The sequence below is a fragment of the Lithobates pipiens genome, unplaced genomic scaffold (assembly GCF_037356315.1).
Source record: "Lithobates pipiens isolate NorthernLeopardFrog02 unplaced genomic scaffold, aLitPip1_a1.2 Scaffold_25, whole genome shotgun sequence".
Classification (NCBI taxonomy): domain Eukaryota; kingdom Metazoa; phylum Chordata; class Amphibia; order Anura; family Ranidae; genus Lithobates; species Lithobates pipiens.
In genome coordinates this window covers 187,796,598-187,821,672 of record NW_027507787.1, presented here as the reverse complement: position 1 = coordinate 187,821,672, position 25,075 = coordinate 187,796,598, and the positions used below count along the sequence as shown (strand labels likewise).

The following is a 25,075-nucleotide window of genomic DNA, read 5'->3' as shown; positions in this document are numbered from 1 at the left end:
GCATTGGCCCATAACATCCACCCTGAGAGGAATATATGTGTATGGGATATCTACACTGGGCTATAGGCAATCTGTAATTAAGAAAGATATATACTCTGAGCAATTGCTTATAGGATATAACTGGATAATCCCAGCCCATTTATGATATGTTGTCTACCTTACAGCAGTAAGGTAAGGGGCCATCATACCCATAGGTGTATTTGCACTGAAGATTTGCTCGTCACAGTCACTCCGTCACTTTTTTTGCTGGATACAAAGTCACCTTAGATAGATGTGATTTCAAGCACTTTTATCCACCAGCACTTTCTCCTTTGAAGACACGTTTCATCTATTGTTGTTTAATTTTTTTTTTAACTGTTATTTATAATTTAAAGTTTTGCTGCATCATTGACGCCTGAATTTATACATATTTTTCTGCACTTTATGTATGGACATTTTATGATTCACACAAGTTTTTGCATAGTTCACTTACAGCTTTACTTTATTGTTTATCTATGTATTTTCCACTGTTCTAATGTATGATGTTTAGTGGCATGGTATACTCTTAGCACATTAGACCACGTTTGTGTGAATTTTTTTTTATTTTTATTTTTTTTGGAGCGCAGCACCATATATTGGTTTTATTTATATGGTTGAAACCAAACCTTAGTGCTGCTAGGCAGAAGTGAAAACCACTTCGCCACTGTGCTGAGCTCGTTCTTGGGTGGCCAGATAACCCTCTGCTTGTCTGTCAGGAAGATAACAGACCATCTATTGGCACCATAACCCATGCTCTTTTCCTGTCCTCCAGTTTTTATATAGAAGTACCACTGTGTTCTAAAAAGCAGGCTATGATTTAATGTTTGTTTAGATTTCAAACGTGTGCCATGCATGAAATGTAACAAATTCTCTGTTTTCTTTCAGATACCGAGCAAATCAGAGAGGCTTTACGAAGAGGCCTTGAAATCAACAGTAAACCTATCCTACCTCCAATCAGTATGCAGCGTCAGAATGGAATGAACCATGATCGGGCGTCGTAAGTAAATTTATGTCCAAATTATTTATGGAAAACATTAGAAGAATAAATTTCAAAGTAGATCTTGTCCTTCAAGAGGCCCGCAGTACTAGTCAACTCGACTGGTTAACCCCATGTAGGATAGTATGCAAATGAACAAAGGCCAAACATAGTGTAACTCTGTCTTTTTAAAATCAATGTTCAATACAGACAGGTACTCGCAATTTTAAAAAGCAGATCAGCGCACAGAAATAAAACACTGCAGCGGCTAGCACAGTGATGTCACGAGTTAAGCTCTTGGTCTTCACTTGCTGCTGAGTCAGAAGGAAATGAAGATGTCAGGACAGTGTTAGAAGAAGCTGCAGAAGATTTCTCTCCCACAATATTGAAGAGGGAGCTTCACGCAGCCTGCTTTGTAATGTTGAAAAGCCTTGGCATACTGCAAGTTGACTCTCCTCATCTATTCATCCCCCTCTGGGCACTAAGAGACATATCTTGGACTTACAATCTCTTAACAGAGTCCTTCACATTCCAAAATTTAATATGGAATCTGCAAGGTCAGTAATTGTCTCTCTGAGACAAGGGAAGACTTGGCATCCATAGATATCCGAGATGCTCATCTGCATGTTGCCATTTATCCATTCCATCAGTGACTCCTATGCTTTGCAGTGGCAGATAACCACTTCCAGTTTGTCATGTTGCCTTTCAGAATGTCCTGCGCTCCCAGGCTTTTCACAAACCTCTTGGCATCCTTGCTTGCCCTTCCCCATATTCAAGGCATCCAGGTGACTGGCTATTTAGATAACCATCTCCTGAAGGATTCAACACTCAACAAATGTCCAAAAGACAATTCATCTGCTTCAGAATTTTGGCTGGGCGCTGATCAACTTCAAAAAAAGCTTCTGTTCAGCTGTCCCTGTACCTAGAATACTTTGGTATGATCCCTGGTACATCCAAGGCAAGGGTCTTTCTTCCAGAAAAGTACGTTTGGCGCTCATGCTTGACCACTGAGATCCTACATTAAGATTTGCCATGAGAGGTCTGGTCTAATGGTAGCCTTCTTCGAGGCAGTATCTTTTGCCTAATTCCGTTAAAGAACTCTGCAACTGAACATTTTTGTCTGCATTAAAAAGTAGTCTCTTTCCCTGGATCTACCCATTCTCCTATCCACCCAAGCAAGAAAGTCCTTGTCCTGTTGCTTGTCATTGCTCCAACTCTTATAGTGGGAAGGTCTTTACTTCCCTACAATTGTGAAGTTCTTACAAAGGACACAAGTCTGTCAGGCTGAGGAGGCATCTTCCAGTCCTTAACAGTTCAGTTAACATGATTAGAAGAGACCAAATTCCCCATTAACATCTTGGCACTCAGCTGTCAGACTGTCCCTCCAGCACAGGACCCCTCTTCTAAAGACTCCTTTTGGATGCAGTCAGACAATGCCACCACAGTTGTGTATATAAACCATCAAGGTACAAGGAGCCTGGCTACTTTGAAGGTAACAAACCAGATTCTAGCATGGACAAATTCCCTGCCCAGCAATCGCTGCAGTCCACATCCTAGGAGTGGACAACTGGTAGACTGATTATCTCAACCATTACTGCTTGGACCAAGGGGAATGGTCTCTCTACATCCACGTTTGTTCAGTTTGCTATACCAATATTGGGGGACTCTGGATGTGGGCATCCTAGCCTCTAGATAAAACAAACTACATCTACAGTGCATCCGGAATGTATTAACAGCTCTTCACTTTTTTCAACACATTTTGTTTTGTTACAGCCTTATTCCAAAATGGATTAAATTCATTATTTTCCTCCAAAATTCTACAAACAATACCCAATAATGACAGCGTAAAAGAAGGTTAAAATCTTTGCAAATTTATTAAAAATAAAAAAATAAAAAATCCCATGTACATAAGTATTCACAGCCTTGGCCATGACACTCAAAATTGAGCTCAGGTGCATCCTGTGTCCACTGATTATCCTTGAAATGTTTCTACAACTTGATTGAAGTCCACCTGTGGTAAATTCAGTTGATTGGACATGATTCGGAAAAGGGGCACACCTGGCTATATTGGGTCTCATAGTTAACAGTACATGTCAGAGCACAAGCCAAGCCATGAAGTCCAAGGAACTGTCTGTCGACCTCCTAGTTGGGATTGTTTTGAGAAATAGATCTGGGGAAGGATACACAAACATTTCTGCAAGTCCCAGTAAGCACGAAGGCCTCCATCATCCATAAATAGAAGTTTGGAACCACCAGGACTATTCCTAGAGTGGGCTGCCTGGTCAAACAGCCATCAGGGGAGAAGGGCCTTAGTCAGGTGACCAAGAACCCTATGGTCACTCTGACAGAGCTCCAGTGTTTCTCTGTGGAGTGAGGAGAACCTTCCAGAAGACTAACCATCTATGCAGTGCTCCACCAATCAGGCCTGTTTGGTAGAGTGGGCACACGGAAGCCACTCCTTAGTAAAAGGCACATGACAGCCTGCCTGGAGTTTGCCAAAAGGCACCTGAAGGACTTTGGATCATGATAAACAAAGTTCTCTGGTCTGATGAAACAAAGATTGAACTCTTTGGCACGAATGGCAAGCGTCCTGTCTGAAAACCAGGTACCGCTAATCACCTGGCCAATACCATCCCTACAGTGAAGCATGGTGTTGGCAGCATCATGCTGTGGGGATGTTTTTCAGTGGCAGGAACTGGGAGGCTAGTCAGGATTGAGGGAAAGATGAATGCAGCAATGTACAGAGACATCCTTGATGAAAATCTGCCCCAGAGCACTCTGGACCTCAGACTAGGGTGAAGGTTCATCTTCCAGCAGGACAATGACCCTAAGCACAGAAAAGATAACAAAGTTGTAGCTACAGGATAACTCTGTGAATGGCCCAGCCAGAGCCCAGACTTGTACCCAATTGAACATCTCTGGAGAGATCTAAAAATGTCTGTGCCCCGATGCTCCCCATCCAACCTAATGGAGCTTCAGGGGTCCTGCAAAGTATGGGAGAAACTGCTCAAAAAATAGGTGTGCCAAGCTTGTAGCATCATACGCAAAGACTTGAGGCTGTAATTGGTGCCAAAGGTGCTTCAACAAAGTATTGAGCAAAGGCTGTGAATACTTATGTACATGGGATTTTTTTCTATTTTTAAAGCGGTAGTAAATCCATGCATAAAACCGTTTAATTACCGGCATGTGCTGGAAATGTAACACTCCCATTGGTTGTGCTCTTAACCAAACTGTCAAACCATTCAATGGCTGGTATCATAACTGATCACATGTGCGACATCATGGCAGTTGTAGATTAAACAGGCAAAGATGGCAGCTTCCTTGACTGAAAATGTTTGGGGGTGCTTACTTACACTTTAATACATTTTCAAAGATTTCAGACAAACTTTTTTCAAGTTTGTTAGTATAGGGTATTCCTACAAAAAATATAAAGTAGGTGCTTATTGAACTACATGCATCCTAAAATTGACATGTGCTCCCGCTGTGATAATCGCTATACCAAAAACATTAAAGGCACACAAACAATTTGCACAAAATATTGTACTAAGATGATGCGAAATCTTTATTGGCACATGTCAATTTTATGATTCTTGTAGTTTAATTAGTGCCTACTTTATATTTTTTGTTTATTAGTGCGATGCACACTTAAAGGAGCAGCTGTTACACGCATCTACATACATTTATATTTTGGATAACATTATGGGGTACTGTTTGTAGAATTTTTAGGAAATTAATGGGTTTCATCCATTTTGGGATAAGCCTGTAACATAAAATGTGGAAAAAGTGGAGTGCTGTGAATACTTTCCGGATGCACTGTATTTGTATCCAGAACCATTGATCCCCTACCTCTAACCTTGAATGCTTTAGTTATCCTTTTTGTCTTGGTTCAAGCTAATCTACGCCTTCCTTCTACTAAACATTTTGTCTTGCATGTTCCAAAAAATAGAGCATGAGAGGAAGGCTGTGCGTCTTTGGCACCGAATTGGCCCAGAAGAACATGCCACACAGACATACTCAGACTACTTGCAGGCGACCCCTGGCCTCATCCCAACAGGCCAGATCTGCTTTCTCAAGAAATCATTTCATTCCCAGATATTACTCGGTGCTTCGCATTCTGGCCATCCCGCAAACAGGCCTTGACAAGAATCTAGCTCTTAGCACCCTGAAAGGGCTCTTATTTTGGCCTTCTACATACTGTTCCAAAGGCCTTTTGGCTTTGCATTGCCATGTAAAAACCTTTACACGGGTTGTTTTTTGTCCCGAGGGGGGGGGGGGGGGGGGGGCTTTACTGTACCTAGTGCTTCCCTAGTACCTTAAAGTGGACCTTCAGTAATTTTTTTTCATCTTTCCATCTATTAAATCTTTTTCCCTTGTTTCGTCTTTGGATAGCGTAAAACATTTTTTCTGTCTGTAAATACCTTATACAGCCCACTTCCTGTTTCTTGTCTGGTCTAGGCTTATGACATCATGGCCAGCGCTCTTTCTCACTCTCCTGAGAATTTGCCTGGAAGGAAGGGAGGGGGGGTGGGGTGAGTCATAAGAGAGCCAATCAGAGCTGCAGAGCTGGAGGCGTATCTCTGTGTAAATCCAGGAAGCGAACAGGCAGCAGCTACAGCTAAAATGGATGCAGCCAGGCTTAGTGGAGGTAGAGTTCTGCAGCATATTTGGCAAGTACAGAATCACAGTATATATAAAAGAATCCGCAAAGTGGTTGAAGGGAAGCTTCAGAATGACAGAGGTTTTTATTACAAATTATCTGAGCAGACGGCAGTTCCTCTTTAAAGCTGATTTCCAGGTTTCATTTAACAATAGAGTATTATTTAATTCACTAACAGTTGTATCAGCTGGGAGCACTATATACACTGTATGTAGCCTAAACTATGCAAAGTTTACAACGAGGAATTCTGACAACAGGACAAGGAATAGGAGGAAGCTTTTGTGTTAATTCAATACAAAGCTTCCTCTGAATGGCTGAGCAGCGTTTAGCCCGGCTTGATTGTGTTGCAGGAGCAGCATGGGGAGTTCTTATTCCACTGCCGGAACACAGCACTGTATACAGTATGTAGCTAAGGCTACATAATTTTATTTTTAACCACTTCCCGCCCACCGGGCATCATATTGGGCTAACTTTACTGTTTTGTTTTGGTTTTTTTTGGTTTGATTTTGTTTTTAAGCACAAAACTTTTTTTTCAAAAAACGCATTTGAAAAATTGCTGCACAAATACCGTGCAAGATAAAAAAAAGTTGCAACAGCCGCCATTGTATTCTCTAGGGTCTTTGCTAAAAAAAAAAACATATATAATGTTTGGGGGTTCTATGTAATTTTCTAGCAAACAAATATGATTTTTACATGTAGGAGAGAAATGTCAGAATTTGCCTGGCTGGCAGGTGGTTAATTAACATAATTGCAGCCACTGCAATTGTTGATGAGATCATTTGTTTGGACCAGCTTAGTCCAAACAGACTAAAGTTAAATAAAACCTGGATATTGACTTTAATTGGATTCTCTTTGTTTCGCAGAAACCACCCTTTGAACCCATCAAGGGCATTTTTATAAGCAAAGTAGCCTTTTTTTGTGGCTTTAATGTCTGTCAGACATGGATCTGTACTGGTGGGCCTTTCCTGTAAAAATACCTCACAATACAACACATATTTTTTTTTTTTTTTAAATCCTATTGCTACATGAACAGAATACCCAAAATGGGGGTAAAAAAAAACCTTTAATGCAGCAGCCACATATTGCATGACAATTTCTAATAAGGCCTAACGAAGTGACATTTGAGATACTGAAGGAAGTAAAGAAAAAGAGAGGGGCAATATTCCCCCATAGAGTTGGTTCCAGCCCCTAAAGACCCTGTGGGGCATGCCCACTGTGATGGGTGACGATTGGGCCTGTGGGCCCTAGAGCTGGACTGGCAGGTGCCTTTGGTTATCAATGGAGCAATGTGGCAATTCCCCTTCAGCGTTTTCCTGTTTTGGTACTTTTTGGGTAGATTTCAATTATGTGGCAATGGTGGCAGCTCATAAGGGGTGGTCTGGCACCTCGAGTGTATGATTACATTATCATGCAAGCCTGCTGATGTATGGGTGCCATTTCATCAGTCCTGATCACAGCACATGCTTTTGAGCCTACTCTGCATGTGGAGATCTTATCGTACTGCTCTGGAAGTCAACCTGCTTCAGCTCATTGTAACTCGAGCCCTGCACCGAAGCCTTGCCGGTTATCAAAGCAGAGAAATTTGAACACTTGTCAGGTACTGGGCGATATTACCTCAATGTTCGTTCTTGGGCTGACGTTCCTTTCAATTGAGTGACCACTTCCCTCTGTGCTCACAGGCCTTTTAACCCTCAGCCATGGCCTAGTTACAGATAGGGAGGTGGGGGAGGATGATGGGATGGGCCCCCAAACTCCTCTATTGGGTAGGGAGGACCGCCTACAGTTTTTCCCATAGCAGACTCAAAGGGTCAGATTAGTTCTGAATCCCTGCCCTTGTCTGGTATTTCCACGGTTGCAGGGGCACAGTTCTTTACTTTGTTTCAAGGGAGGAATTTTCTGCAGATATATCTGAACTGCTTGATCAGCTCTCAGGTGTTCCCATTGCCTTGTAAGAATAGGCAATCCCCTTGTCCCACCTCTCCTTTTGAGATGGGATGAGATGTTGGTGGAAATTCTTCAAGAAAAGATAAAAGCTGTGAAAGATCAGGAATCCCCCATGGACAAGTCCTCCCCGGAGGAATCTTGAGGTCCAGGGCTGTCTATCTGAATGTGGTACGCACTAGTCTACCGCATCTGAAGTTCTAATATTCCCATCGCTCATGTTCCTGGAAAAGGCTCAGAAGTAGCGGCTGCTGCAGCAACAGCCAGCTAGAGACTGGAAACCTCACAAGCCAAGATACATATTTGCCAGCACACTATGGATCACAAAATGTCATCCAAGAAGTTTTATTGAAGATGCGTCACAAAAATATAAAGTGCAGTGTTTTGGAGCTGTGCAGGATCCTTTCGTCGGACATGGGATGATCACATGCCATGCCTAAAGTTTCCAAGTACTTTCCAGTTCCCCCTGACTCACAAGAGGAGATGTGTGTCAATTGGGCTTACTGGAGAAGATCTTTCTCACCACCAAAGCTCACCAGTACTTCATAGAGAAGGAATTCCACAAAAAATGGGGGCATCCAGCTTTTGACCCTGGCTCTTTCATACATAAGATCTCGTGGATGAGGTCATCCTTCTGTCTGATAGGAGTGGCTCTGCAGCTGGTGGTGTCTGGATTGGGAGTTTGCCAAGCCCTTAAAGTTTGGACTAAGCATGTTCTCTGTTCCAGTGAATAGGATCCAAAAGATCCTTCCTTCCATTTGGCAGCTCTTGGAAAGATTTCAGAGAGCCTTGAGTTTTTTTGGTGGATCCCTTGGAAGACTTTATATGGCAATTTTTACTTGCAGGCCCGATGTCAAAGTAAGAAGTATCCTATGGCTCAAGCAATAGATGGGCAGCTCTTTTGAGGGCAAACACTTATTTGGACCATCCTTGGCTGTGACTGTAGGGAAAAGCACACTTTTACCACTTAAAGGTGCTGAAGGTGACAAGTCAGAAACCAGTGACACCTTTAGAATCCAAGAAGAATTGTATTCTTAAAGTGGTTATAAAGCCTAAAAATGTTTTACCTTTATGCATTCCTTGCATTAAGATAAGAAATGTTTAGGTAGTAGTGTCCCCAATGTGTGGTTCCTGAACAACTTGCTTCTAAGGAAGCATTCGGCTCAGAAACTGATGTCCAGTGTCCAGCAGAAGTCCTAGAAAGGTTCAGAGGGGTACTGAACTTTCAGAAACCCGCCTTGGTACACCTGGAATACTTGGGCTAACTCTTTGATTCCAGGTTGAAGGTACTGCTCCTGCAGGAGAAATGCCTGTCTCTTCTATCCTGGGTTGAGTTTCTGATGCCTTTGGTAAGTCCTCCTTCTGTTCAAGCCTTCATCGTGGTCCTGGGGAAGATGGTAGCTGCCTTTTTCATGTGGTCCTATGTGCTCCACTTCACTCCAGAGCTCTTCAGCTCAATATTTTCTTGGTTTGGGGCAATGTCATGAGTCCTTGGACCTGTCACTGCATCTTAGTCCCGAGACCAGGTCAGCTCTGAAATGGTGGATATGAATGTGGATGCTGGATACTGGAAAATTCTACCTTCTGTGAATTGGAAGGTACTGACAATGGATGTCAGCTTGTCAGGCTGGGGAGGTGTTCTGGAGTACCTCTCAGTCCAGGAAACACGGTCATCAGAGTGAAAGTTGGCAATAAACATCCTGTAACTGTGCAGTTCGGCTAGCTCTCATGCACTGCTCTGTCTGGATCCCTCTGTCAGGGTAATTGGCAAGTGGACTTCAGCTGTCAGGGAGAATGAGCTCTTCACCTAGAAGTGTTTTCAGAGGTTTGTCTGGACAGGTTTGTGGATCCTCCAGTGTTTCTGGTGTTTCTAGTGACTCATTGGGATCCATTTTCTGATTTATGCATTTATCCATCCTGCTTTACAGTCACTAGCTTTAACAGCATGGCTGTTGAAGCCCAAGTTTTGAGAGGTAGAAGAGTCGGTGACTCTGTAATCCCTACCCTTCTTAAGGCCTAATTTACATGGCTGTTGAGGCCATTTGTTAATGTGGTTCGAGCTGCTAAGTGCTGTGTGCAGGTAGTCCATTTAAGTATATGGGGAACCTGCAGCTGAATGGACATAGCCGCTTGTCCCGATATAACAGGCGAGTGGCACCAAATGCACATGATCTGCGTTTGGGGTAGCTTACAGGTACCAGCGCAACTGTAAAATAGGGACGAGTGGCTTTGTCCATGCAGCCACTGCATCACCATACATTTAAATGGGCTTCCTGCACGCAGCAACTGGCAGCTCAAGCTGCATTTACACATGGCCCATTCATAGTCTATGGGCCAAAGCGCTTGTGGGACTGAGGCTAAAGGCTTTAAACTGGACCTCCACAAAACTGTACCATCATACATGGAAGGCTTACTTCTCCTTGTGTAAAGCTCACAATTTTTATCCCCGACAATCTTTAAAGCGAAGTTCCAGTCTTTTTATGTTTATTTAAAGTCAGCAGCTTTGAATAAACATAAAGCTGCTGTCCCAGGAGATTGCCTAGAGAGAGAGAGAAGGGCTGCCTAAGGCGAAAGGAAAAGACACCTTAGCGGTCGCTGGGCGGAAGGAGGAAGTGGGACAGGAAGTACCCCCCCTGAAACAAACGACATGCCAAATGTGGCATGTAAGGGGCGAGGAGTGCTTAAAGCGGTTCCATTTTTGGGTGGGACTGCGCTTTAAGTACTAACAAAGGACATATCTCGGCTTTGACTGTGCTTTTTCATAGACCTTTCAGGTCTTGCTCCTTGGTTAAAGGCTTTGTGCAGGGTGTCACACAGTTTCATGCCCCTTGTCTACATGGGACCTAACTTGGTCTTGTAAGTTTTGCAGTCTTTTTTTTTTTTTTTTTTTTTTTTTTACTTTTGAACCTCTCAGATTCTCTTGTCACTTCTTGAACACAGAGTTGTTTTTTTTTTTTTTTTTTTTTTTTTGTGGCCATTACCCTGGTTCGCAGAATCTCGGAGTTGGCTGCAATTTCCTGCAAGAAACTCCTTCCTGGTTCTTCATCAGGATTAGGTGGTGTTGAGGCCTTGATCCTCTTCCTTACCTAAGGTGGTTTATTTTTTCCACCTGACCCAGGACATTGTAATACCATCTTTTGTCTTAATCCTACAGCCTAAGGAGAAGGTGCTTCACTCTTTGGTCAGTATTCAAGTTTATCTGAAGTCAAAAAGCTTTATTTTGACTTTGATTCCCTGTTCTGCTTGAAAGTCCTTGCAAGAGTCATGCTTTTTAATCTACAATTTTAGGTGGATTTGTGGGCGCATTTCCCAGGGCTATAGTATACTTGTGTCATAGCATCATCATAAAATCATCCACTTAAATCCATGTGCGACAATCCACAACACCTTTTGATAGCACTGGGCACAATGAAATAATGAAATTGACCCATCAAGGGGTACTACCATTTGAGTCGGTACACCATATAGAAGAATGTGAAATGGATATGTTCTGTAGGCTCTGAAGAAGAGGGGAAACCTTGAAACGCACTAGCCGATGTGACTTCAAGTGTTGTAGGTTTTCGCATATGGATTTAAGCGGATGATTTTATGATAATTCTATAACACAAATACTGGTTTATGAGAATATTTATACCCATTTTTATTGAATAAAACTTGTATTGAGGATAATGCGCTAGGCCTTTGCACCCTGTGTTCTTCTATGCTTTCAGTTCATTTGGATTCCCCCCAGTCTTTGGAAGGCAACAAGGTGTGCATTATCCACATATACTAATATGTCAAAATAGTCTGATAACACGTTGAAATTTGCCACACAGAGCAGGGGAGTAAAAATTTTGATATGCTCTGAACCTATAATATCAAGGGCAAGGTTCCTCTTTTTCCTGGTCAAGGCATATTCCACCAGGAGTACAAGTGCTTCCTGGCTGCTTCAGCATCCAGCTTTTGTTGTCCAACTTTATAAAGTTGCTACATGGTCTTCGTCTTTTAACATGTATGTTCAGGTAGATGTTTGCGCATATGCAGACCCCACTTTGGGGGGGGGGGGAGTGTTTTAGGAAGCATTGAAGGTCGGGTTCCTGTCTGTTGTGTACTCAGGTTTGAGCATGTTTTTGGCCTCGTTACTATTGCAAGTTCATAGGTTTCTGTATAAATTGGCCATAGTTATGTGTATGATTTGTAATACTAGTAGGGACGTGTATTGGGAGTTCAACTGGGGCAGGTGCCAGTTTCTCTGTAAATGTCTGTGCTGTACAAATTGATAACCATATATAATTATTGGACGTGGTGGTATCTATTGATCCCTTAGGTGGGTTTTGATTAGGTAGCTACATCCTGAATAGACTTGATAGCTTTCCCTCTTGGGTTTTATTACCTTATGACTCGCTGATATAGTACTTAATAATACCTTAGTAAGCTTTAAATGTGTCCTTTCTGCTCTTTATTTTTTAAGGAGTCGCAAAGACAGTTTAGAAAGTGAAAGTTCCTCAGCCATAATTCCTCACGAGTTAGTACGTACACGACAACTGGAAAGCGTCCATCTCAAGTTTAACCAGGAATCTGGCACACTCATTCCACTTTGTTTAAGGTAAGAATGTGTGACAAATGGGCAAAAAAAATATCTCTTCATGGAATTAAATTTGGTAGTAAACAGCTGGGTGGTGTGTTTTTTTTTTTTTTTTTTTTTTTTTTTTTAACCTGCAGGGCATTGTCATAATGTGCTCGTATACATGGCATACTAGCACATTATGTGACAACGAAGCCTATCAGTGGCTCACTGTCACTGCTGAAGGGGTTACAATCTTTACCTGGTCTTCCTTCCAGGTTCGCGGACTCTAGCTGTGTGAGTGCTCAGAGCCGAAATGACGTCACTCCCGCGCATGCATGAAGGAGCTGTTGTTCACGGCACAGGTATGCCATTCCTGTGCAGTAAATATCACCTAAACGGTGCACGTTTTAGATGATATTTACAGTACCTATTGGTAAGCCTTATTATAGGCTTACCGTTAGTTAAAATGCATGCATGTGAGTTTACTCCCACTTGAACAAGTGTTAAAGTAGCATGTCAAGTCTCAGCTATACCTAAGCCTGCTAACATCCCCATTCAATCCCTATTTTAACCCTGTAAAGCAATGGTCATCAACCCTGTCCTTGGGGCCCACTAATGGGCCAGGTTTTATGTATTACCTTGGGCAGGTGCAGACTAGAATACTGCAATCACTGAGCAGCTAATTATATCACCTGTGATGTATTTCAGTTATCTTGCAAACCTGGCCTGTTAGTGGGCCCTAAGGACAGGGTTGATGATCACTGCAGTAAGGGAAAGATGTCTATGCTTGCCTATTCCGAGGGCGGTCCAGTCTGGTCACCTGATTGGCCCCTGGTACCAGCTTCAGTGTTGAGGAGTGACAGCCGACAGCAGATGCTCCATAGTAAGCCTATGGGTTACATCATTGTCCAGGCTCTACAGCCATTGTTGGAGATCTGTCCTCTTCACCAAAGCCGGCTGCTGGGGAGATCATGTGACCATGCCAGAGCACGTTAAGAATAGATCTTACTGTCAGCATACAGAGTATAAAAGAATAAATACTATTTTAAAACCCTGTGCATGAGTCAATAACTGCTAGTTAAATTAGTGTTCCGTTACACCCCCCCCCCCCAAAGTAATGAATTTGCCTAAATTTTTTTTTTTTTTTTTTTAATTGGATTTTTTTTTTTTACTCACCTCTGTCTGTTGCTAGGGGGGCTCTCGTAGTCTGCTTCCTTAAGTGCAGGGGCTCTTGACGTCACTTCCCCTCGGTGCAGGAAGGGCACAGCTCTGCCCCCTCCCTCTTGTCAATCTGGGACACGTGACAGGTCCCAGATGATTGCGCTGCCAATCGCGGCACCACTTGTACATGCGCAGTGGGTGCCCAGCTTGGAAGCCACAGCCGAGCGCCCAGTTACAATTCTGGCATGGCCAAACGGAGGGGGAGACGAGCGGGGATTTGATCCCCGCAATGCTGGACCCTGGGGCAGGTAAGTGTCCGATAATTAAAAGTCAGCAGCTGCAGCATTTGTAGCTGCTGATTTTTATTTAATTATTTTCTTTTTAAATGGGAACCCCGATTTAAGCAAATTGTAGGGGCATTTATAAAACTAGTGCAGCCTTAAAGCCCCTCTCCAGGAAAAATTTCCATAAAATGACCGGCGTCAACACTGGGGAATAAAGGGCACCTACGTTCTTGGTCTCCATCATACAACTGGATTTGCAGAGGGGAAACTTGGTGAAATATGACTGGCTCACAAAATCAATAAAAGAAAATGCCAAATGCCACTCAAACCTGTTAAAATCGGGAGCACATGGAGGTGTTCACACTGTAGCATTATCGTTGCCTTGCATCGCACCAAAGAATAATGAATGCTGCTTGCAGTGTTCAGCAGGCGTTGATGCGTCACAACTGTTTTCGTTAATTTCTATTGAAAAGCACCATAAGTATTCCATGAATGCACTGTGAACGCACCTATGCCTTTTTTAAAAGTGCCTTTTTAAGGTGCTGTTCCAAAGATTCAAAAGCTATAATTTTACCATTTTAGCCTTGTCAAATTAAAAAAAACATGTCTCACAGGGTGTTAGAGGTGCGTTACCTAATGCGACATGAACCAATGCAATATAATCAAAACACTCAATGCTTTAGATGTGTTAATGTGTGTTAAGGGTGCTGTAGAGTTAAACGTGTGTGTGTGTGAAAGAGCCCTTACATGCATACGAAGGCTACAGTTCACGGTTGATTTTTAAACTGGTAACCTGTAAAGGCTTTTAATGCATTGGCCTGTGGACAATCTTGGGTGCCATAGTTTTTTTCACTATTTCATGGACACTCATCATTTTAAGGCTATATACGTGTTTGCTATCTGTGTACCAGATGCAACCCAATCTTTAACATTTTAGAAAAAAAAACTGCCCATTAACCCTCTTACTGCCAGTATCGTAAATCTGGGTGCAGCCACCTAAAGTGTGTGTGATAAGCTGGCTGTCAGATGGAAGCGATCTGGCTAGTGTCTCATTAAAGAGAACCTGTTACCCAAAAAATCATCAAATGGGGGATTTATTGTCCCATGTTATGAAAAAAAAAAAAGCTGAGTAAAGCGGTTTAAAGTAGTTTTCTAGCAAAAAAAAAATGCAGATTTTAAAGCGTGCAAAAAGTAATAAATTGCCCTGGTAGAAAAGTGGCTAATGTACAGGTCCTATACATAAGGGGGTGCTGGAAGAGCTGATGTGTTGTATCATTTCATTGGGAGCACACTGGATTTATGGATCAACAGGTATTTTTCTGTATTTGCGGTGCTTTAATAGGGCTGAAATATTGGTGATTGTGGATCTATTGGAGAGATGTTCACTTTTTTTTTTTTGTGCCCTGGCATATGCTGTAAAGAGAACCTGGGAAAATTAAAAAATGTGAACTCCATCTTGCGGTTTTGTGCAAAACTCCAAGGCTGGCCTCCTGATCCACTACTTAATGAGTCACCTGACCTGGAACAAGCTTGCAGGTAGACTTAAAACACTCCTGCATGGTTCTTCTAAGTCACTGGCTCCTTAGTTAATAAAGCAGGGGATTATGATGATCACTTAGTGCTTGAACCTTTTTTTAAAGCCAGTCAGTAATCCCCCATTTTTGTCCTAGCAGGTTTTTTTTTTTTTTTTGTTTTTTTTTAAGCATTTCTTGGAAGTCCTCATCTCACTCTTTTTTTTCTGCATCATATTCTCACCAGTTGCCTTAAACTGTATCTTTACTACTTCAGTTTTGCCTCTAATCAAAATTAATTGTAAATTTTCATATTTTTTTATCAAGTTATTGTCAATATATTTGTACAGGGCAAAGGCTGGAAAGTCATACACCCTAGGGTATAGGCTGCTACCTTCAGGTGAGCGTTTGGAGAATCGCCTCTTGGGCATATCCCTATAAACCTACCCCACTCCACTAGACTTTCTTTTACGTACACCACGGGACACAGAGCCTTGTTAAATACTTAATGGGTTGTATAGCTCATCAATAGGAGATTCAACACTGGCACACCCAATGAATGAATGAGTCCCCCTTTATATAACCCCTCCCATAAGGAGAGTACATTGGTCTTTTCACCAGTGTCTAAGGTGTTGGTCACGGCTAAAGATGTACTAAGAAGAAAACTCTACTGAAAGATCCCTCCGGGGGTCAAGAAGCTATGCAACCGGATACATCCAATAGAGCCAAAAAAACGCTAAAATGGATGTTACCTGGGCCTCTCAGAAGAGCAAGGTTTTGCCCGTAATGTCTCTTGTAGGACAGGGCTCTGGGATCCAATACTTTGGGTACGTCTTAAAAAATGCACAAAAATACTTTGGCAGAGTTTTCTACAGGTCCAGGGAAGAGGCCTCCTTTAAATAGGAACCCAGAATCCTGAAGGTTGGCACAACACTACCCGCCATGATGGGTGAGAATTAGATCTGTCTGGTCTTCAGCAGTTCCTGAGGTGGGGGTAAGGTAAGTGAGAAAATCCTAAGAAAAAAATCTTAAGGACTTTCTCCTGTGAGTGCATGAGTAAAGAGGCATAGCTGGTGTTCTACTTGACATGCTTTCCAGGAAACAAAAGCTCAGTGCCAGCCGGTTCATTGAGCTGCTCACTTCCTCCGCAGCAGGCTCTGCCACAACTCTGTAGGGGGGTCCCTTGTAGTCTGGGGTCCACGGCACATGTTGGAGGGATCTCTCTCTGCCTCCATTACCCTATGCATGCGCGTGAAGCTAGTTTGAAGAGGAATTGGGGGTGGGGGGTTGCTTGCCGCGGGCGTGCACACCAGCCACAGCACAGGTCTAAGGCAGAATTTTTTTTGATAAACCCCCAGACGCTCTGCATACAAGAGGGACACAGCAGCTTGGGGCACGTAAGCAACTCCATGTGTGTTGGATGCAGGCACACCAAGATGCCTACTCGGCATGAGGCTGTGCAAATTAGCAGCCTATAGTTTTTGTATTGCTAGACTAGCTCTGCGCTAGCATCTCTGCTTTTTCTAACTTAGGACTATGCCTTCCCGTAAAAGGAGTTCAGGGGCAGGTAAGAGGGGCACTAAGTTGGCGACATCCGGATCGTGGGGGTCCTAGTCATTTCTGCTTGGCTCCATCCTCCCCTGCTGGACCTGATGCAGTTGCACAGGATGAGCCATAGCTCTTGCATATGTCACTGAGGACACTTTAGCAAGAAAAAAATCGCTACTTTAATCGCAGCGAGCTCACAGAAGAGCAGAAAGCTGTGTAGGTCCCCTTCTTCTGCTCTAAATCCCCCATCAGATTAGTCTGATAATGACACTATGCCGTCAGGGGACAAGGTTCAGGAGCAGTCAGATCAATCATGGGAATCAGAGGAAGCTTTTTCTGCGCCTCGGGTTCTCAAATTGCAGGTGACAGGCTATGCAGAAACCGTACGTGCTACATACAAATTGCCCTCTTCTGAGTTAAGAGTGCCCTGTTTCTTCCTTGGGGTCATTAAAATCCCTACAGGCTGCATATACTTTCCCAGTCCATCCTTTATTGGAAAAACTTATTTATGCTGATTGGAAACATCAAGACAAGCTGTTTTCTCCTCCCTAAGAAATTTCCTTTCCCTTACCTAATGGAGGAAAAATTTACCAAGAAATGGATCTTGTCGGCAATAGATGCGGCTATTTCTTGTGTGAACAAAAATCTGACTTGTGCTATAGACAACGTTCAGGTGTTTAAGGATCAAACTGAGAAAAAGCTGGAATCTTTACTCCGTTCCTCCTTTAGTATGCCTGGTGCTGTAACCCAACCTGATGTGGCAGGGATTGGTATGCGTCAGGTACTAAAGGGTCAGGTGAAGCAAGGGCTTAAAGATCTTACTGCTGATCAGGTTAAGCTATGGGCAGACCTGCCTAAGGCCGCCTTTTTTGCGGTAGATTCCACTAAAGATTCTATTCAGCAGGTATCGCGCCTTACCCTCCTGCTGGTACACATGCACAGGATTCTTTGGCTAAAGCATTGGTCCGCTTAAGCTCCATGCAAAAAGCTCTTAACCGGTTTTCCCTTTCATGGGGAACAGCTGTTTGGGGATGACCTGGATAAATACATCCAGAAGATTTCTAGTGGTAAGACAACCCTTTTACCAGCTAAGAAAGAGTAAATGCCCTTTTTTTAAACATTCTCTCTTCCCAGAAATCTGCTAAGCAGAACCCAAAAGCCTCCTTTATGAGGGTGCGCCCCCGCTCAGGCGAGTGGGGGGGGGGGGTGACTTCTGCGATTTTTTTTTTTTTTTTTTTTTTTTTATTATTATTATTTTTTTATATTCAGGGGCTTGGCAGGCAGAAATCAGGGACAGGTGGGTAAATTCCACAGTGTCCCTGGGTTACAAGCTGGAGTTCTGAGAATTCCTGCCTTTCCGTTTTCTATAGTCAAACATCTTCAAAGATCCAGTAAAAAGAGAGCCCTTCTTCCAGGCATTGAATCACTTGCTATCCCAAGGGGTAATCATAGAAGTTCCCCTAAAGGAGCAAGGTCGGTGTTTTATTCAAACCTTTTTATGGTTCCAAAACCAAATGGGGATGTCAGGCCTGTTCTAGATCTAAAGGGCCTGAATGAGTTCCTGAACATTTGCCCCCTTTCACATGGAGTTAATTCACTATGTGGTCTCCACCTTATTAGGGGGAGAATTCATTGCATCAACAGACTTCAAAGACGCATATCTACATGTGCGTATCTGTCCCGCTCACCAAAGATTCTTAAGGTTCGCAGTAGAAGAGCGCCACTTCCAGTTTGTGGCCCTACCATTTGGTCTGACTACTACACCCCTGGTATTTACGAAGATTCTAGCCCCGCATAGCGGTGACGGCATAGCTAAAAGACCTGCTACTGGTAGAGCAGTCGGTAGCGCGGTTAAAACACAATGTGCTCAGCACAGTAAAATACCTAGAGCACTTAGGATGGGTCCTCAACCTGTAAAAATCATCCTTGCAGCCCTTAAAGAGGGTGAAGTATTTGGGCATAATCATAAACACTGCCCAAAGTAGGGTATTCTTACCCGTGTCAAAGATCAAGTCTATAAGAGAATTGATCCAGAGGGTCAAGGCGAGGAAGGAACCATCCATTTGTCTTTGCATGAGGTTGTTAGGAAAGATGGTGGCCTCTTTCGAGGCCATTCCTTACGCCCAGTTTCATTCGAGACTACTGCAAAACAGCATCCTATCTGCCTGGTACAGGAGAGTTCAAGCCTTGGACTTGCCAATGTGCCTGTCATCAGAGGTATGACAAAGCCTCAGTTAGTTAAAAACCAAAAATTTGAGAAGGGGGAAGATCCTTCACCCCAGTCATCTGGAATGCGGTATCAACAGATGCAGAACTGACCCCCAGCTCATAAGGCTTGTAAGAGGCTTTGGCCCAAGGCCAAAAGGAGCCTGCCCATCAATATTTTCGAGATCCAGGTTTTCTCTGATCTATGCCTTCCCTCCGATTCCGCTCTTATTGTGACTGTTTTGCAGTGTCAGGAAAGAAGGGAAACCAGTAATCCTGGTGCCTCCGGCTTGGCCCAGAAGATCCTGGTACAGAGATCGTAAGGATGGCCGTGGGAAAACCTTGGGTTCTTCCATCCTTCCTTTCAAAGTCTAAGTTTGACGGTTTGGCTGTTGAAACCTACATTTGAAGAAATGTGGACTTTCAGGTCCAGTACTCTCCACTCTGGTTAATGCTAGGAAGCCGACCTCTACTACAGAATCTGGAAGGCTTTCCTGGTGCGAATCCCAAGGGTGGCATCCTCGAAATGGGTCATTGGTAGGAATCTTGCTTTTCTTCAATTGGGGGTAGAGATAAAACTTGCAGTGAGCACTATCAAGGGTCAGATCTCAGCCCTATCAGTGTTCTTTCAAAGACCACTTGCGTCTCATTCCCTAGTCTGGGCTTTTATTCAGGAGTTATTGGGGTTAAATCTGCCAGTCAAATCTCCTTTGTGCCCATGGGATTTGAATTTAGTCTTGTCTGTTTTACAGAAACCGCTCTATTCGCCATGTTTCTTTGCTCCTTTTGAGTAGGAAATTGGCCTTTCTAGCCGCTATCTCCTCTGCTAGGAGAGTATCTGAACTGGCAGCTTTCTCTTGTAAAGAGCCTTATTTAATTGTCCACAAGGACAAGGTTGTGTTGCGTCCCCACCCCACCTTTCTCCCTAAGGTGGTGTCAAATTTTCATCTAAATCAAGCTTTTGTTTTACCTTCCTTTTTTTTCCAGACCCGCAGTCTGCGGAGGGAAAAATTATTGCATTCTCTTTATTGCTCTCGCTACATCAAGGTCTATCTGAAAGCAACTGCTCAGATACGGAAGACTGATGTTTTGTTTATTCTGCCAGAAGGTCCTAGAAAGGGCCAGGCAGCATCGAAATCTACAATCTCTAAGTGGACTCGGCATGGTTATTTTTCAAGCTTATGGTTTGAAACAGAAAATTCCTCCTTTTCGCGTGAAAGCAGTAAGTGCTTTTTGGGTGGGGCATCACCAGGCCTCCATGGCTCAGATCTGCAAGGCTGCAACCTGGTCTTCAGTCCATACATTTACCAAATTCTATCAAGTGGATGTAAGAGGGATTGAGGGTACCGCCTTCGAGCGCAGTGTGCTGCAGGCAGCAATGTAGGTCCCCCCGTCCGATGGTGGTCTGCTTTGATTTGTGTCTCCCTCACCTCAAGTTGAGCATTGCTCTGGGATGTCCCATTAAGTAATTAACAAGGCTCTGTGTACTGTGCTGTACGAAAAAGAAAATAGAATTTTTAATAACAGTTTACCTGTAAAATCCCTTTCTTGGAGTACACCATGGGACACATCCTCCTTATGGGATCCTTATTGCTTTGCTACAAAAACTGAGGTACTGCCCTTATGGGAGGGGTTATATAGAGGGGGACTTGTCTTTATTGGGTGTGCCATTGTCCAATCGCCTACTGGTGAGCTATGCAACCCATTAAGTAATTAACAAGCCTCTGTGTCCCGTGGTGTACTCCAAGAAAATAATTTTACTGGTAAGCTGTTATTACAAATCCTATTTATTTTATTTTTATTTGTTTTGTTAGTGTCCTGTAGGTGATGGACCTCTTCTCTCTTATATAGACATTTGTTGCTTAATTCTTATGTTCTTCAATTAGCTCTTCAATCAACCTCTAAATAGAAACAATACATCTGGATCAGTACAACCTTAGTAAAATCCTAGGAAACAGATAATCACAATGGCAGAAACCAGGCGCAAGGGAATCGCAGTGGAAGATTTCTTACTGCCAGCCTCTCATACGCCCTATGCTTTGAAATCATTCAGTGTGCTTGCCATTGTAAATGTGTATTTCTGCTGTGCGCAAAAGCCTTGAAATAGTCACACTTCATTCTCGCTAACCCCTTAAGGGTAATGAGACATTTCCCATAAATAAACAATGGCACGGGCAATTTATGACTATTGGGTTTCTCCTGAAAAATGTTTTTCACCCCTCTGAGAATCATTGCTGAGCTATATCCAGTGGCAGAATAATTCACTAAAAAGTGAACTTTTTCAGTAGTAGATCCTGCTGTCTGTCTTAAACCAACATTTTTCTGTGCCTTTTTGAAGAGTCTACAAACAGTTTCTGTTTGTCACAATGCAGCTAATTGGAGTAGGGCAATGAATACTCAACAGAATCCGGTCTTTGCAAAACAAATTTATTTAGAAAATACTGCTTTCTGCCTTACTTTTCTCTATTGGCACCCTAGAACATTTCCTAGAATTTTACAGAATGGCTCCCATGTCTGTCTATATGCCCAGAATCTTGTTCTAAAAGCCTGGTCAGCTGAAGCTTCCAGTAAGATGTTCTACGCATGTTTTTTTGAAGGACATCTTTGGTGAGAAATGGAATAAAATTATGTCACAGGAGGAAAGGTTCTTCTGCAGTCAAAGGCTCCAAACCCCCACACGTCAGGGCTTTTATCTCCTCAGAGTGCCATGTCGCTCTCCTCCGGGCTTTATTTTTGAAGCCATTTGGTGCAAGACTTGGCACACACAGCCCACTGAGCCTGCCATAAAGCTGCTTTAACAATGGAGGAGCACCCTGATGCTTATGGGTGGGTTGATGTTGGTTGGAGTTTGCATTCTTATGTCACAGACCTAAGTATTCAGTCAGTTTCAGTAGAGTTTAAAATGCTTCCCCTCCATAGTTTCTTTTCTCAAACCAACCAAAATCTACCAGCCTGGACAATCGGATTTACAAACCAAGGAGTGGTTGTTCAAGTCCCTTTTTGAAGACCGTTTCAAGGGATTCTATGCTGGACCTAAAAGCCCTAAACCAGTACCTTTTTGACATTCACAAGTTTAATGTGGAATCCTCAAGGTCAACTATTGCCTCTCTGAGACGAGTGGATTACTTGGCATCAGTATACATTTAAGTTGCTTACTTGCACAGTACCATTTACACGCCTCATTAGCGCTTTCTACACTTAGCAGTAGGAGACAATCTCTTCCAATTTTTCGCATTGCTATTTGACTTCTCTGCACCCAGCCTATATCAAGCACCAAGAGGGAACCAGGAGTCGGGCAGCCTTGAAGTAGGTAAGTGTGATCATATCTTGGACAGAAAAGCACTGCCCAGCAATCTCTGCTGTTCACATCCTGGGAGTGAATAATTGTAAGACTGATTTCCTTGTCATCGCTTGAACCAAGGGGAATAGCTTTTTAATTAGGGGACCCCAGACTTGGACATCCTGGTCTCCGGGGTCAAGTTACCCTTCTTTATGGCCAAGGATACTCTTTTTGCAGGGCTCGGATGGCTGCCGCATGGTCAGTCGCCGTATCTTCCACCTCTCCCACACGCCGTTCAGTTTCAGCTACCCGGGAACGGATCTTATCTAGGTCCTGGCAAACCAAGCTCACGTCCATCTGGACCTCCTCTATCTTGGATGTTAAGGCAGATTGGCATGAGGTGATGGCAGCCATAACCTCCAGAATGCCCGGAGGCGGCTAGGACGGATCCCTCCCCGTGGTCTGTTTGCAACGCCATGTTAGAAAGGTGAGCTGGAGGTCTCAAGGCACAGGAGACCGGAGTGGTTTCTGCTGGGACACACAGGGAAAATTTCAGCCGCTTACCCCTCTTCTGACTCCCAAAGGTTTTGGAAGGCATCCAAGGATAATAGGATCTTCTCGATTCACTCAGACACTAGGTGCGGCTAATTAAACTGATCCCACTCCGGGAGAGCTCACAGGACACGTCTGTTCAGTCCGCCATCCTGGCCATGCCCCCATGGCCAAGGATCCTCTAACTTTAGCATCTGATGGTCTGGAAACTCCATGGACTCAAAACCACAACCTCTGTATGAACAACTGACATTTTGTCCTGCCTACAGGTACTCAAAATGGATACCCTGCCTCAAAGTCCACTATTACCAGGTTGATAAGACAGCTCAATGGTAAAGCTTTGTATACACAGGTCTGAGGAGCTTGCTGTACTAACAATGTGATGTTCATGCATTGATATCCCTGCCAAGCTATTGTGTTTTGACAGGCGGACTGCTCCCCCATCAAAACGCACCGTTCAGCATTTGCAGCTGCCAACGCTGTTCAGATGCTGGTTGGCTGCTGGTTTTCCAACATCCCTGTTCAACAGAAGCCAGACATGCTGCTGTACACACTGGCTGAATGTCAGTCGGTTTCTTTTAAAATGTAAAAGATATTGTACCTCCAGTACGCTTACATGTTCACTGCACCAGATTAGTGGGAATTTCCTGGGCATTCTGCCATCAGGCATCTGTTGCTCAGCTTTGTAAGGGCTACATGGTTCCTTCAGCGGCGCTCTGGGTTGTCTTTGACCATACTCTGGCATTTTGGGCCAATTGCCACAGTTCCTTTTGACTTGTTTTGCCCACCCTTTACATTGGGGACATCCCAGGGTCTATGAATCTCCAGCCTGTGTCCTGTACTGTACAATTAGGATAAAAATAATTTTTATATTTTTGTCTGTAAAATCTGTATCTTCAAGTACAGGACATGGGTCACCCTCCCCTCTGTTCCTGTGTTACTCTGCATTTCTTGCCAACGAACTTAAGCCTCAAATTGTGGGGTATGTTTATAGGAGTGTTAACCAGAGAGGGCAAGTCCAAAGCTTTGCCAGTGTCCAATCACCTGAAGGTAGCAGCCTATAATCCAGGGTCTATGAATATTCACCCTGTGTCCTGTACTAGGCTCCAAGATTTACCGATTAGTGAAAAACTTTCTTGTAGTCTTGTCTATTTTGCACTGTTTTAAAATTTTGCTTAGATTTCTTTTTCTGCTTTCATCTAGAGGTAGATTGTTACACGGACGACACTTTACTTATAAAAGCATTACTGGGGACACAGCCATCACTTTTGTCTCTACGGGGGTCGAAGGAGCATTTGCTACAGAAGAGCATCCGTATGCAGCACACGGGCCTTGGCTGCAGGTGAGAAAATCCCTTTACTAGCCATGTAGATTGAATCCCCATATTTAAGTAGACCTACAATCAGCTAGTCATATTACACAGTTCAGATGAAGTATTTTATTTTACTACTGTATTGGTTCACATCCTTTTTACTGATATTTATTATATGATACTTTCTTCCATGTCAAGAGCTGTGACTGAATTTAGTTTGTCTTTTAACCTCATTGCCAGTTGGATATGCATTAAGCAATGCTGAAAGTGTTAGAAAGCTTCCAAGGTAAATGTAATCCATTCTGTGATGTGCTTGTTCTGTAACACTGCACATATCTGACATCCGATCAGTTTAGTGGAGCAAAGCAGGTGAAACGTGTAATGTCAGCAGTGTGTAGAGGGTTTTCTCTCTCTGCCTCTCTACTAAATTGCTCACAGGTGTGTGTGTGTGTGTGTGTGTGTGTGTGTGTGTGTGTGTGTGTGTGTGTGTGTGTGTGTGTGTGTATATATATATAATGGCAGCAGTCTCATGATTTGAACAGTGTCATAGAATCATATTGATCACTTTCTCTTCCCTGCTGCACTGAGGTGTAGACACACTGCTGACAGTGGTGGTTTCACTTGCCCTGCCAACTAGACTGATCTGTCTGTGCAGAGGCTACAAAGCATCGGGGCAGAGTGCACAAAGCCTTTGCTGTCAGCTCTGTGCACAGGGCTTCTGAGCAGGGAGCAGAGCAATTTGGCTTCTGATTAGTGTAGCAGGTGAGGACAGGCAGAAGACATCCTGCGTATTGCTCTCACAGTCACCACTTAAGCTGGCCATACACCATACAATTTTCTTATTCAATTTCCTTTAGATTTACCTTCAGCTGTGTAATAGAATGGCCTGCCTGATTGCACACAAATTTAAACTGTTTAGATTTCACCCTGTATCATATGGTTTTGGTAAATCTAAAGGAAATCTATAGAAGAAAACTGTATAATGTATGGCCAGCCTTAGTCTTGGCAGTGACTGACACACTGCCTGCACAGAACTTCTAGAGTCAGGCAAGCAGTATGTCACCCAATCATAAGCGGCCTTCTG

At 43.4% G+C, this 25,075-nt stretch overlaps 1 protein-coding gene across 6 annotated transcripts in view; it reads left to right on the top strand.

Annotated features, from left to right (window-relative positions):
- Positions 1-25,075, top strand: part of SUFU (SUFU negative regulator of hedgehog signaling) — a 94,100-nt gene that overhangs the window by 44,246 nt on the left and 24,779 nt on the right. For 5 of the 6 annotated variants that reach the window (XM_077455303.1, XM_077455302.1, XM_077455304.1 and 2 more), the window contains exons 8-10: positions 904-1,015; positions 12,043-12,177; positions 23,883-24,021. In XM_077455303.1, the coding sequence (XP_077311429.1) occupies positions 904-1,015; positions 12,043-12,177; positions 23,883-24,021 (386 nt within the window). The remainder of the gene's footprint in view (positions 1-903; positions 1,016-12,042; positions 12,178-23,882; positions 24,022-25,075) is intronic. The other variant, XM_077455305.1, reaches the window with a different exon arrangement.